A 14,535-nucleotide genomic window follows, 5' to 3' on the forward strand; every position below is an offset into this window, starting at 1 on the left:
GCCTCCCTCGACTGGCGCCTTCTGTTGACGTCACCGGCATCCCCGCGACTCCCCTGGTCTCGCTTTGCGACGGAGGCTTCCGCGATGGCGGAAGCGAAGGCTCCGGAGCCTCTGGAAATAGAGAGCAGGTAAAAGCCGAGCCCGAGTCAAAACCGACGCCTGCACCCAGGGGATCCGGGTGCCGCAGGGCTCTGTCCTCATCCACGTCTTCACAAGCGACTGGGAGGAAGGAATGGAGGGGAGGAGGCCCATCCTCTCTGCTGGGGTTGGAAGTGGAGAAGGGGTACCAAACAGCGCAGGAGACAAGATTCCCTGGAAGGGATTACGGCGCAAGCGGGGTGTTTGTGTGGATAGGATCTCAGTAGGGACAAAGGTTAAGCTCCTTCACTTAGGCAGGAAGAACCAGCTGCACAGATATAGGATGGGAAGGGGGGGGAACACACCTGGCTTACTAGCACTAGTACATGTGAAAGGGACCTAGACTCCTAGAGGGTCTTGGTGGACCACAAGCTGAGCATGAGCTCCAGGGTGATGTGGCAGAAAAAAGAAGAAGAGCTAACGCTATTCTAGTCTGCATCCACAGAAATACAGTGTCCACATCAAGGGAAGTTATAGTGCCACTCTATCCTGCCTTGGTCAGACCACACTTGGGAGTCCAGTATCCAATTCTAGGCACCACAATTTAAGAAGTGTGTGGACAAGCTGGAGCATGGGCAAAGGAGGGCAACCAAGATGATCAAGGGTCTGGAGAGCAAGCCTTAGGAGGAAAGGTTGAAGGAGCTGGATATGTTGAGCCTAGAAAAGAGGAGATTGAGAGGAGATATGATTTTGTTGTTTAGTCGTGTTCGACTCTTCGTGACCCCATGGACCAGAGCACGCCAGGAGATATGATAGCCACCTACAGATATCTAAATGATCGTCTCATGGAACACAGAACAAGCTTGTTTTCTCCTGCTCTGTAGGGTAGGACTTAGATAAGATATCTTTATTGTCATTGTCCCCTTGCGGGAACAACGAAATTACTCGGTTGCTACATCCACTCAGATAAAGCATTCCGCATAATCCAAAATTACAAAACCTAATTAAAAACAGTAAATATAATACAAAATAACAAGTGAAATAAGATGACTTCAAAGTCCAATGGCTTCAGGTTACAAGAAAGGAGATTCCAACTAAACATCAGGAAGAGCTTTCTGACAGTAAGAGCTGTCTGACAGTGGAAAGGTCTCCCTCGGGAGGTGGTGGACTCCCCTTGGTTGTAGGCGTTTAAGCAGAGGTTGGATGATCTAGTTGAGATTCCTGCATTGCAGTGGGTGGACTATATGACTCCTGGGGTCCCTTTCAGCTCTCCAATTCTATGATTCGGAGGAGTGTCTGGAGATGCATCTCCCCAGGCACATTTTAGCACCATCCAGTATCAGCATATATAACTGGGAGATTTAGGCCACAGATAATAAATTAAGGCACAGTTCGTAGGCAACAACTCACATTGTCAGATGGCAGAGGATGTCCTTTTCAATACCCCTCCTGTATCTTCCTCAGGGGAAACCAAACCAAACCAGACTTTTCTACCATGGCCTCACACCAGGTGAGAGTCACTGTGCCTGACCTACAATGCCATATCCTGACAAACAGTGCAGGACTACCCTACCCCTGTAGCATCCCAAAACAGTCATCCCCACTGCCCACAACAGAGCTTGTTCTTATAGCAAGGCAAGCTCTGGACCACACCCACACTCCAGCTGTATTCAGTCAACCAGTAGTCAAATAGCATCCTACACTGCAGTCGCCACTCTTACCTGCAGGCAGATATCTCATTGGGCAAACCAGAATAATGCAGGCAAAAACCATACAGTCTTGCTGGGTAGGAGAATACACCAGGCTGGTACCAAACCAGCCCCCACTCCTAGTCTTTTGTCAGTTGGTTCTTAAGGGGCAGTGTGGCAGACACCATTCTTGTAGCAAGGCAGGCTGTGAACCAAGCCATATTTACTCAGCCAGCAATTTGACTTGGTTTGATTCTCCAGGGAGCTTTTAGCTTTTGACTCCCTGGTGTAGAGTTAGTTCTTGATTATTTTTCTTATTGTTATAGGTATTTGTTTTTTAACATTTTTTTTCTGCTGCTTTCTCAGTGATAGTTCTTTTTTTTAATTGCAATTAATATTTTTCTTATTAGATATTTGGGACTTAAGAAAAGAATAGATATACCGGTAGATGCTTTATGTTATGTTAGTTGTGGATTTGTTCTATAATTAGTGGTACTTTACTTGCTATTTCTACTTTTGCCAGGATCATTGAGCTGTGCCATCAGTTTCCCCAGGGCATCACAGACCAGGTGATTCAGAATGACATGCCTCACATGGAGGCTCAGCAACGGGCCGTGGCCATTAACAGGCTGCTCTCAATGGTAAGACCTTCCTTAGTTCTGTTGTTGGTTGTCTCAAAAGACAATATAGTGTCTTAGTGTTTTTAAGTGTCAGGTGTAACTTCAGCCTGAACACAGCAGAGTTTGCGCAGGTTTTTCTGGAAGCTTCTGGTGGTAACTTAAATGACTAGACGTCTGGACGCAGAATAAACTATATACAGGATTTATTAAAATAAAAGAAATCCAGAGTTTCTATGTACAACTTTAGAACTAAAAAACAAAGTAAAATAAATCCTTTCCTCTCTGTCTCTGTCTCTCTCTCACAACTGATACAGCACCTCTCCTCCTACACTGACCACACTCACCACACTACGTACTGTGCTAGCTTTCTCTGATAACAGGTCTCAGTGCTGATCTCAACCAATGAGAGCGCAGTTACTATGGCAGAAGTAGACCTTGGCTTTCTGCCCAGTGTTAATTGCTTGTCCTAGAGTTGAATGTGTGAAGAAGCAATCTGATGGTTTCTCATGCTACTAATTTAGCAAAACCTGAACAATAGTGCACCTACCATAGTTCTTTGACAGTATTTAAACTGGATTACAGTATATATCGGGATAACGCACGTTCAGCGGTTAATGTGCGTAACAACCAGCTATTGTGCATATTCATGAAAACTCATGGAGAATGTGCACATAATCTGCTCATCAAGAAGAATTGCGTGTAAGGGGGGGGGAGCATGCTTCTGGGAGACTTTACTTACTTATTAGAGAATGTGCATATTGCTCAGAGAATGTACTGTATAGAATTGTATAGAATTCAGCCAGGATATGGACCTTATTCAAAGCCTATTGGAGAATGTTCGTATCATGGCTATATTCTCTGGCCAATATGTGTAAGACACTGCTTTACTCCTGCTACTGCTGGCAGAAACACCGCCAGCATTTGTGTTCTGCCCGTTGAGCCACTCTGCATATGAAGCAGGGGCCTCTGGTGGCAAATGGGGACCTTGATCATATCCCAACCCCGTCTAGCAAGCAACACCATAGATTTAAGCCTTCTCTTGAAGGCCGCTAATCTAGCTCATCTCATAATCTTCATCCATTTGTCTAGCTTTGCTGCTTAGAACCATTTCACATATTGTACAACAGCAAATCAAGGTTTACTATAGAACATATGCTCAACAGAGAACTGCAGCCAAATTTCCCTGACAAATATATCTGTTTGCCACACGTGTCCATAAAATTGTGCCATGCATATCCATAAACATGTGCACACATTACAATTTGTAGAGTATGCCTAAAAATGTAATCCATTTAGGTGTCCTTCAGAGTCACAAAAAAGAAATGTATAACATCTTAAGGGGGAAATACTTTTTTCCTGATCCATTAAGAATGAATATTAATTATATAAGGGAATATGCAGTATTAAATTAATACAGTCTATAAGTTTATTATTGAGTGTCTTTCATATTGCGTCCTAATGTTAAATCATTATTTTAGAAATAGTACAATAATGTGTGTTCTCTTAGGGACAGCTGGATCTGCTGAGGAGCAGCACTGGCCTTCTCTACAGGATCAAGGAATCTCAGAATGCTGGGTAAGCTGTGCTGTCAAAGCATCAACATTTTTTCTGCTTCTGTCACTGAGAAATTGATGGACATAATTGTAATTACCATAACACTGTAGCTTGGAAAATCACCTTAGGGTGAAAGAACATTTCTAAATAACTAGCAGAAAGCGCTCTCATCTGTGGTCAAATTCTAGTTTCTTTCTGACATCTCAAAATATGTATAGTATTTATTTGTTTCATAAAATGTATTTGCTGCTTGATTGTCTGGGGAAAAAACCCTCAGAGTTGTTTAGTATTTAATTTCACATCGATCAAATCCACCAAGCTTTTCAACACAATTCACTTCTTATTTTGTCTTTCTGCAGTAAAATGAAGGGATCTGACAATCAGGAGAAGCTGGTATATCAGATTATAGAGGATGCAGGAAACAAAGGTAGTGTGAGTGTTTGTTGCTTTGTGTTTCCCACTTTGTGGTCTTCTTCACTGTAGCTTTTTAATTCCTGAATGCAGTAGAGTTAGAAAGGTTTTTTATTTTACTTGGAGAAATGGCATTCAATACAGGGAAATGATGTGGGGGTGGTATTGTGAGAACCTGGATACATGTAATATGTAAAAATATGATTCAAGCTCAATATGAATTAGTTTTCCTTTTTTTTCAACACCCAAAACAGGTATTTGGAGCAGGGATATTAGATACAAAAGCAATCTTCCATTAACTGAGATCAACAAGATCCTGAAGAACTTGGAAAGCAAGAAACTCATTAAAGCTGTGAAGTCTGTAGCGGTGAGTAGCTCATAATTTTGAACTAATGCCTGACCGTTGTGTGGGGGTAAAGCATTTCTATTGTGTAACAGAAGAAATAGCTCTTAAGAGTCGTTGTCTAATTGTGGTTTCACCTGTTAAGTGGTAGAAATAATGGGTTTGTCTCTAACGAGCGCCCTTGACTGAGAGCTGCAGCCATTCCTGGTTCCTGGAGGTGGTGGCCGTGGTTAGATGGGCCATCTGTCCTGGATGCTTTAGATGAGATTCCTGCATTGCAGGGGGTTGGACTAGATGACCCCAGGGCTCCCTCCCAACTCTAAAAGTTCTATGATACTGTGCACACAGGTCCTGCTTGCTGGTTTCTCACAGGCTTCTGGTTGGCCCCTGTAAGAACAGGATACTGGCCTAGATGGGCCACTGGCCTGATCCAGCAGGCTCTTCTTATGCTCTTAAAGAAATGAGCAGTGCTGCTGCTGCTGCTGCCCAAACCTCTGCCATTGTCATTGCCAGAGCCACCGATAGCCCCACACCATGGCCGTGCCTGTGTCTCTTGAGACTCAGGAATTGAGAAGATACAGACTTTTAAAAAGAATGTGGAAATTTTTTATAATTTACTTAGGAGACCATTGTGAACAAATAAAAACATTAGCTGGACTGTAAAAATAACTTGTAAATAAACGAAAATATGGATAATTTAGAGAAATGAAAACTGCAGAGAACGTAATGATATGGGGAAATCCAGCCAGATGGGTGGGGTATAAATAATAATAATAATAATTATTATTATTATTAGTGGTAGTAGTAGTTTTAGAAAAAATATTTTAAGGACCCATGCAGGGGACTGGGGGAAGTCGCGAGATTCAGAGAATCTCATATATGGATATGGTAAAAGTTTTTTTTCCTCCATTATTTTGAATTAGTTTTTGTAAAAACCAATGAAAAATATTTTTAAAAACAAAAACAAAACGAGCATACACAATGTAGGGCAAGTAGAGGTGAATATACAATTGTGCTGAAGCAATTCACTTTGGCAGAGTCAGAGAGATGCATGCACACAACTGTTTATGGCATGTAAAGAGAAGCAGTTGTCAAGAAGAAATTAAGGTAACTGAGGTGCAGACAAGGGGAAGTAACAGAGTGGAGAGATTGATGTGTTATTTATGTTGTATGTTATATGATTTGATTTGAAACATTGTATATATCATTATTATTGTGTTATATGTTTAGTATGATTTAACTGTGAATTAATTCGATGTATTTTATTTTTTAATCTTAATAAATCTTAATAAAGGGGGGGAAATTAAAAAACAAAACTGTTTATGGCATTTCCCAGAATACACACGTTTTTATAGAAATCAGAGAATTGTAGAGTTGGAAAGGACCCTAAGTCCAGCCCCTGAAGCCCCTGCAATGCAGGAATATGCAGCTGTCCCAGACAGGGATTGAACTTGCAGCACTGCCATTCTCAGTACCATGCTCTAACCCAGTGTTTCCCAACCTTGGGTCTCCAGCGGTGTTCAGACTACAGTTCCCATCACCCCTGACCACTAGTCTTGCTAGCTAGGAATGATGGGAGTTGTAGTCCCAGAACAGCTGGAGACCCAAGGTTGGGAAACACTGCTCTAACCAACTCAGCAATCCAGGCTTAATTTTCTCTCTCTTAATGAAAGAGAACTTGTGAACAAAACCTGTACCATTAATTCATTAGGCTTCCAAGAAGAAAGTGTATATGTTATACAACCTTCAACCAGATCGCTCTGTGACAGGAGGAGCTTGGTATAGCGACCAAGACTTTGAATCTGAATTCGTAGAGGTGCTTAATCAACAGTGTTTTAAGTTCTTACAGACCAAGGTGAGTGAACTACCTGTGTCCTTGTTCTGTGCATGATTCTTTGTGCCATGTCACTGCAACCCCAATAATGTGCCAAAGAGATATTTGCTTTGCAGTTTTCACTGATAGCATATCTCGGCCAGCCAGCTGGGACGCAGGAGGGAGCAACTGCTGAGGAACATTCTGTAGGAATAAACTCATAAAGTCCTTTAACTGTCTCCAGTTTTCCTTTTTCCTAAAAAGGCAATCCCAAATACTGTAGAAGAAACATGTTGTTATATTTTTTGTCACCAGTGCTGGTCGAGTTTTTGGGAGTGCTGTTGGTGATGAGCCCTGATATTGCTAGTTTGAAGGGTTCCATCACACTCTGGTGTTACCCAGAAACAGAATATAGGATGGGGCTCTGCAAATATCTCAGACACTAAATGTCTTCCATATGGTTGCAAGGAACAAAGTAAACTCAGTGATTTTTTAAAAAAAACCTGGCGGTTTAAGTGTGTCTCATGTTGGTTCAAGCACCACAAAGCTGGCTAGTTTTAGTTAATTAATTTACTTACATTTGTTTTGAATTTTACTTATTTTTATTATATGTGTGGTGTAATAATAATAATAATAATTTATTATTTGTATCCCACCCATCCAGCTGGGTTTCCCCAGTCACTCTGGGCGGCTTCCAACAAAGATTAAAGTACATTAAAAAGATTAAAATACATTAAAAAGATTAAAATACATTAAAATTTTAATTGTTTTATGTATATTTGTTTTTTAATATTTTTGTAGTTTTGTGTGTGTATGTGTGTGTGTTTTTCTACATTTTTGTTATGTCCAGTGCTTAGGGACCTCTTTGATGAAACTGCATATAAATCTTCCTAAATTAATAGATTACCGTAATAAACCTAAAACAATGCCTTATCATCATAGCTGCCAAGTCTCCCGTTTTCCCCGCGGCAGCCATTTTGGAACTGGGCGGAGCATGCTCAGAAGTGACTTTTGATGCTGCTCTGCCCAGTTCCAAAATGGCTGCAGTGAGACTTCTGGCGCAACAGCCATTTTGAAACTGGGCAAAGCAGCATCAAAAGTCACTTCTGAGCATGCTCCGCCCAGTTCCAAAATGGTGGCAGCGCTACTTCCGGTCTGCTATTCCCGCCTGGTCCCTTATTTCTCTGACAGCAACTTGGCAGGTATGCTTAACATGCATGCCCACGATCAGCAATGATGCACAATTGTGATGCGAGTTGTGTTTCCTAACACATTCCATGCACCTACCGGTTCCCTAGGCCTTTCAGGCCCAGATGCAGTGGGGAGGGTGGCTACCGCCCTCCAGATTGCCTGCCCGCTTTCTCTCCTCCGGAAGGGAATGCAACTAGCCCCGTAGTCAAACCACTACACTACACTTCCCCTCCATTGTGGACAGGAGCAGTGTGGTGCTAACAGTGCAGGGTTGGCAGGCAGTGTTGCCTAATGGTTTGACTATTGGACTGGGTAAAGACATGTCATATTCTTCATAGGAATGCATTGCTGTATTTCCCACATACATACATAATTAACCTCTCTGTGTCCCAGAATGTGAGATTAAATACTGGAAGAGAACCACCTTTTAGAGAAGGGGATGCGGAACCTGGTGTGCTTTCCCGCATGTGCTTGACCACTGAGCCCCATGTGCCTTTCTGGGTGCCATGTCCAATAATCTCTCTAAAATTTTGTTAAACTAGGAATGTATCCTCCTTTACCTATGCAGACTGGCTTTGCCGCACACCGTGCTTCTCTCTCTGTATTTTGTAGGCCGAAGCAGCTCGAGAAAGCAAGCAGAACCCCATGATCCAGAGAAACAGCTCGTTTGCATCCTCTCACGAGGTGTGGAAATACATCAGTGAGTTAGGTGTCAGTAAGGTAAAGTAGTCGTTCTATTTCTTTCCTTGCATTTTCTGTACAATGATCAATACTGTATTGTTTTGGAAACCAATGGCTGCTGTGGATAAATATTTTTTTAGCATCAGCTCAACTTCAGCTACATATTTCTCTGATGTCCTATATTTTAGATATATCCTCCCCAGGGAAATACAGTGGTGCCTCGCAAGACGAAATTAATTCGTGCTGCGAGTCGCTTCGTCTTGCGATAATTTCATCTTGCGAAGTGCGGTTTGCCGCGGCAAAAAAACAACAAAAAACCGCCAAAAAAAATCATCTTGCGAAGCACAGCCATAGAAAACTTCGTCTTGCAAGTCACCAAAAACATCGCAAAACGCTTTTGTCTTGCGAGTTTTTCGTTGCGCGGGGCATTCGTCTTGCGAGGTACCACTATACTTACTTCTTTGTTGGTGTATAGGAGAGCATTAAAAGCTTTTTATCGTTATTACAGTCTGCATTTGCGTAATCTTACTTTATCGGGTTTTCATTTCCCCCCTAAAAATTTCATCTCCTATGGTTATTTGCTAAAGTTTTTAAAAACAATGCTCAATTACAAAAAAAAGGAACAAATATTCGGGCGTGGGCTTGGAAAGTGATAAAATAAACCTTATGGTCACATAGTGGGGGGAAACTATGGGAACAGTCAGTAAAACTTTCTTTTTACTGTTTGTTTTCCTTTGTGAAATCAAAAGTGCTGCAGGTAAAGGCATTCAGCTGATGGCTGGCGCTGGCCTTGCAAGCACCGCCATGATCCCTGAGTCTCCACTCCCAGTGGGCTTCTCTCTCTGGGCTGATCAGTGAGCCCCACTTTTGAAAGGAATAATCAGGAGCTTTCATTGCTCCCGTGGAACCACATCCTTCCTGCTCCACATCTGATGTCACATATAATGTCAGGTGTAGGGCAGGTGGCCATGGCTTGGTAAAAAGAGCCTAGCAGGTCAAATGGAGACCTGCGCTGGTCCTAATTAGATGATGGTGTTGCACTACCAGCTCCTTGTTCCGTCTTTGGCTCCCAAGAAGGTGTAGTTAAGCGGTATATAAATTGTTTTTAACAATAATAGATGAGGTTTTTTTCCACGCTACCTTAAGTTCCTGCTTGACAAGCCTTTGATTTTCTTACTGTAAGTTCCTAGCACCTCTAATTTCTGCCACATTAATTTCAAATATTTGGAGTGTTAGCTGCAGTCTAGAACCATCAATGGATGTGGGTGGTGTAACGGATTGACACGGTTTTGAAATATTTATTCCTACCTGGCTGGAAAAGAGTTAATCCACCTCCAGCCTGACTGACATAACATTCTGATGGGGGCGGGACTGTTCCCAGTTTAAAAGGAGAGAGGAGCGGTTTGGTCAGTTAGGTGGTTGACAGTTGGGAGTTAGGGAGTTGGTAGAGAGTAGAGTGTTAAAGAGGGATGCAGGAGCTGTATGAAGAAAACTGTGTTAAATAAAAAGAAGATATGTGCTTTTAAGAACCAAAGAAACTCATGTTTATAAGTTAAATAATAAAGTTAAATGTGCTTAAACGTTCACTGACTCGGCAGTGTCTCAGTACCTTCAGAGGTGTGACAAAGAGGGGAGAACAAAGCTTTCCTGGGGAAGAGGAAACTGTTTGCTGTTTCTCCTGTCATACAAAGGGCTGGTTAGCGCAGCCGAAGGAGCCACATAGTTGCCTAAGGGAGAGGCACACTGTAGCAGTAGGGATCCCAGGGAGGGAGACCCCACTGGTGGCCATAGGTTTCGAACGCAGAGCCTGAGGTACTCTGGAGACAAGTCCAATTTGGACTCTGGAGGTTTTTTTCTCCTCTTTGTGGAGAAGCACAGAGAGAGCCTCTGAGGTTAAAGCAGTGAGGTGGGGGATCCATCACACGTGGCGCTGTGGGTTAAACCACAGAGTCTAGGGCTTGCCAATCAGAAGGTTGGCAGTTCAAATCCCCGCGACGGGGTAAGCTCCCGTTGCTGGTCCCTGCTCCTGCCCACCTAGCAGTTCGAAAGCATGTCAAAGTGCATGCTCTGACGGGAAGGTAAACGGCATTTCCGTGCGCTGCTCTGGTTCGCCAGAAGCGGCTTTGTCATGCTGGCCACATGAACCGGAAAAACTGTCTGTGGACAAATGCCGGCTCCCTCGGCCAGTAAAGCGAGATGAGTGCCACAACCCCAGAGTTGTCCGCGACTGGACCTAACGGTCAGGGGTCCCTTTACCTTTAGAAGTATCGATAGGTATCTCCTCCTTTGTTTGAAAAAGCTGCTTCTGTTGTTTCATTTTTTACGAATCTTTTTTTTAGGTGGAATTGTCAATGGAAGATATTGAAACCATTCTCAACACACTAATCTATGATGGAAAGGTAGAAATGACCATTGTTGCTGCAAAAGAAGCAGCTGCCGGCAGCGTGGATGGGCACATGAAACTGTACAGAGCCATCAATCCCATCATCCAGGCTACAGGCTTAGTTCGGACACCTTGTGGACTCTGTCCGGTGAGTTACTTCTCAGGAATAACATGATGATATTGAGCTGATCTAACATATTTAAGCTTGGTTCTCATTTAGGCAGCCATTCAGGCAGGACTGCAGAGAACATACATAACAAACCCTATAAGCTGTAAAATGTTTAAGCAGGAATAGAACAGGCCAATGGCCCATCTAGTCCAGCTTCCGGTTCTCACAGTGGCCAAGCAGAGGCCTGTGGGGAAATCGCAAGCAGGGTTTGAGCACAAGAACAACACTCTCCTCCTGTGACTTCCAGCATTTGCTCTTGTGTTATTAGCTTCTATTTTGATACAATTATTTTTGGGGGGGGTGGGGGACCAACAACAGCTGTGTTTACAAAACAATCAGAAACACAATACAGTGGTGCCTCGCTTAACGAATGCCCTGCTTAACAAAATTTCCGCTTAATGAAAGGTTTTTTCTAGTGGAGGTTGCCTCGCTAGACGAATTTGTTTTACGAAATCACAGTTTCACATAGGAATGCATTGAAATTCAATTAATGCGTTCCTATGGGCAAAAAAAATTCAAAAAAAATTCAATGCATTCCTATGTTGATTCGCTAGACGAATTTTTCGTTATAAGAAAAGACCCGTGGAACGAATTAAATTCGTCTAGCGAGGCACCACTGTAAGGGTAAAAGTAAAGGACCCTTGGACGGTTACGTCCAGCCAAAGGCGACTCTGGGGTTGCGGCGCTCATCTCGCTTTCAGGCCGAGGGAGCCGGCGTTTGTCCACAGACAGCTTTCCAGGTCATGTGACCAGCAGGACTAAACCGCTTCTGGCACAACAGGACACGGTGACGAGTGCCAGAGTGCACGGAAACGGCGTTTACCTTCTCGCCACAGCGATACCTATTTATCTACTTGCACTGCTGTGCTTTCGAACTGCAAGGTTGGCAGGAGCTGGGACCGAGCAACGGGAACTAAAACGCTAAACAGATACACAGAACACAGTAGCTGAAGATAGCTTTAAAGCAACTTATCAGAAATTGTAGGCATAGGTGATCAGAAGCCTCGGAAGATAAAAATGTCTTCATGAGGTATGTAAAGGACGCAAGCAAATTATCTGGAGGATGGAATTCCACAACTAGTACAGCACAAGCTAGCGCCCCTCCCCCCATTTCAGCCATTGCTTATGTCTCCTCAGGTGGTAGAGGCACCAAGGGAAAAACCTCTGAAGATCTAAGTAAATGGCTATGCCCATGTGGGAGAAGTTGCTCCATCAGCCACCTGCATCCCAGGCTGTAGGCCAGGGCACATTTCATTTTTAATTGTGAGAAGCTGTAAGCACTTGGTGAAATATGCTCAGCAGCTGGCCCCCGGTTGTACCATAGCGGCTATAATTTGAAATAGCTACTGTTTCTGACCAGTATTCAGAAGGTGGCCCCACGTACAAAGCAGCAAACTCAGAACTGAGCTTCAGCTTGTTGGCTCTCGACCGCTTCATTCCTGGTTCCAGACAAAGCGCTTCGGTGGGGGAAATGGAGAAGAAGCCTGCATATTGTTGGCATCCAACTTCCAAGCCACAATATAATCTTGTGCAGAGGCAATATAATCTTGTGCAGGGGCATATTAAAGAATATGGAGGACAGGATGAGATTCTGTAGTGTCAAAAAAATGGAATAAAAAAAAATTAAAAAAAGAATGCTGATGCAGAATAAGCAGATAATGCATACCCTCCAACATTTCTCCAATGAAAATAGGGATGCCCTGAGGAAAAGCAGGACTTTCTGGGATTAAATCAGAAAATTGGAATGGCTTCTGTAAATAATAATAATAATAATAATAATAATAATAATAATAATAATATAATAATAATAATTTATCATTTATACCCTGCCCATCTGGCTGGGCCTTCCCAGCCACTCTGGGTGGCTTCCAACAAAATATTAAAATACAGTAATCCATCAAACATTAAAAGCTTACCTAAACAGGGCTGCCTTCAGATGTCTTCTAAAGGTCTGGTACCGTAGTTGTTGTTCTCTTTGACATCTGATGGGAGGGCGTTCCACAAGGTGGGTGCCACTACCGAGAAGGCCCTCTGCCTGGTTCCCTGTAACTTGGCTTCTCGCAGCGAGGGAACCGCCAAAAGGCCCTCGGCGCTGGACCTCAGTGTCCGGGTAGAACAATGGGGGTGGAGACGCTCCTTCAGAAATCCAGGACTGTCCCTGGAAAATAGGGACACTTGGAGGGTCTGGATAATGCATATGTTTCCCTTGGTGAGAGCAAGAGTTTTCTGCAGGTTGCAGGTTGCAGCAGTGAAAACGAGGGATTTCATCAACAATCAGTTGCCTAGGGAGGAGCCTTATTAAATCCATATGACCCCCGCCTCCCCGTATGCCCCAAGGAGATGATTGAGAAACTAACATGCAGTCCTTGGGGCTGAATGCATATATAGCTGAATTGTTCTAGCAAATGGCATAAACTAATTGTATGTATATTTAATTCCCTTTCTAGGTTTTTGATGACTGCCATGAAGGTGGTGAGATATCTCCATCAAATTGTATTTATATGGTAGAGTGGTTAGAATTTTAGCAGTAAGTGGAGAGAGCTTATTGCAACCTAGGTTGATCAACCTTTTAATTATGGACACTGTTTTTCTTGAAGAAGAATGCAAAAATCCTTGACGGTGTCTTTCCTGTGGCAAAGACTCTGATCTCTCTTTGGGCACTGACTGGACACATGGAAAGAAAGGGGCCAAGACTCTAAAATTGCTTCCTGTATAAACTGTATGCAGGCACAGAGTTCTGCATATTCTTTAGAGATGCAAGTTATATTTTGACCTGTTGGGAGATTTGTTGATTCCTGTGCTAAATAAAATAAATAATTTATATTGCCATTTATATTGCCATTGAGTGTGCCTTTTGGGTCATAATGTGGTAGAGAGCAGCTGCACAAGAAGCAGCCCTGTTTTATGGTACTGGGTGGGCACAATCCACCCAAATGTTCTCTTGTTGAAGCCTTTGCCAAGTAACTGGGAGGTGCATAGGAATACAAGATGGGGCAGCGCTGAAACGGAGATATTCTTTAATCTTTTGTTCTGGCAAATCTTTTCCAGGTGTTTGTCTTAAATTGTAAAATCAAATCCAGCAAAAACAATGGATTCTAAGTTGAGTGTGAGTGATGTCCAAGTAGATTCTACTCCCTCCTGGTTGGAAGGCAGGAAATTAGATCAGCAATTTTCTTTGCTTGTAGCTTCTCTCTGTTGACGGACTTTGAGCTTCATTTCCTGTCCTGCTTGGAGCATTGCCCACATCTCCGTGTTATGTTCTCTTACCTTTAGCTCTGCTGCCTTCTTTTCCTGCAGCCTTTTGCCATTCTGACTCCTTAGATTTGCCTCTCTTCTCTATTTAAAGAGAGAGAGAGACCCTCTTTACCTTTGGCTCCCCCACCTCCCCACCCCCTGCTTCATCAAGGAAAATGAAGGTCTCTTTGCCTTCCCGGCACATTCATGTGGTTATAAACTTGCACACACCCTCCAAAGGCCTGGCCAAATTACTGTTAAGTATTCAAACTTTAGTTTACAGGATGTTTCATAACTTGTTTTGCCTTGGCATATTAATATGATCAACTTACATTTTATATCAGTTTAAAAGCCATGACTTCTTCCTCAA

The 14,535-nt window shown here is 43.1% G+C and overlaps 1 protein-coding gene across 1 annotated transcript; it reads left to right on the forward strand.

Annotated features, from left to right (window-relative positions):
• Positions 1-20: 20 nt before the first annotated feature.
• On the forward strand, positions 21-13,760 carry POLR3F (RNA polymerase III subunit F). Its single transcript, XM_035103535.2, has 9 exons — positions 21-128; positions 2,290-2,407; positions 3,894-3,961; positions 4,300-4,367; positions 4,606-4,718; positions 6,406-6,549; positions 8,311-8,418; positions 10,719-10,910; positions 13,379-13,760. The coding sequence occupies exons 1-9, from the start codon at positions 85-87 to the stop codon at positions 13,454-13,456; spliced, it is 933 nt and encodes a 310-aa protein (XP_034959426.1). The 5' UTR covers positions 21-84; the 3' UTR covers positions 13,457-13,760.
• Positions 13,761-14,535: the final 775 nt, after the last annotated feature.

Source organism: Zootoca vivipara, chromosome 8 (assembly GCF_963506605.1).
Source record: "Zootoca vivipara chromosome 8, rZooViv1.1, whole genome shotgun sequence".
In the NCBI taxonomy this organism is placed as follows: domain Eukaryota; kingdom Metazoa; phylum Chordata; class Lepidosauria; order Squamata; family Lacertidae; genus Zootoca; species Zootoca vivipara.

Bases quoted from the DNA above. Each gene is read 5' to 3' on its own strand.
- POLR3F (XM_035103535.2), top strand. From the start codon at position 85: ATGGCGGAAGCGAAGGCTCCGGAGCCTCTGGAAATAGAGAGCAG. The intron at 6,550-8,310 runs GTGAGTGAACTA...TGTATTTTGTAG, and splicing joins TTAAGTTCTTACAGACCAAG to GCCGAAGCAGCTCGAGAAAG. The intron at 8,419-10,718 runs GTAAAGTAGTCG...TCTTTTTTTTAG, and splicing joins GTGAGTTAGGTGTCAGTAAG to GTGGAATTGTCAATGGAAGA.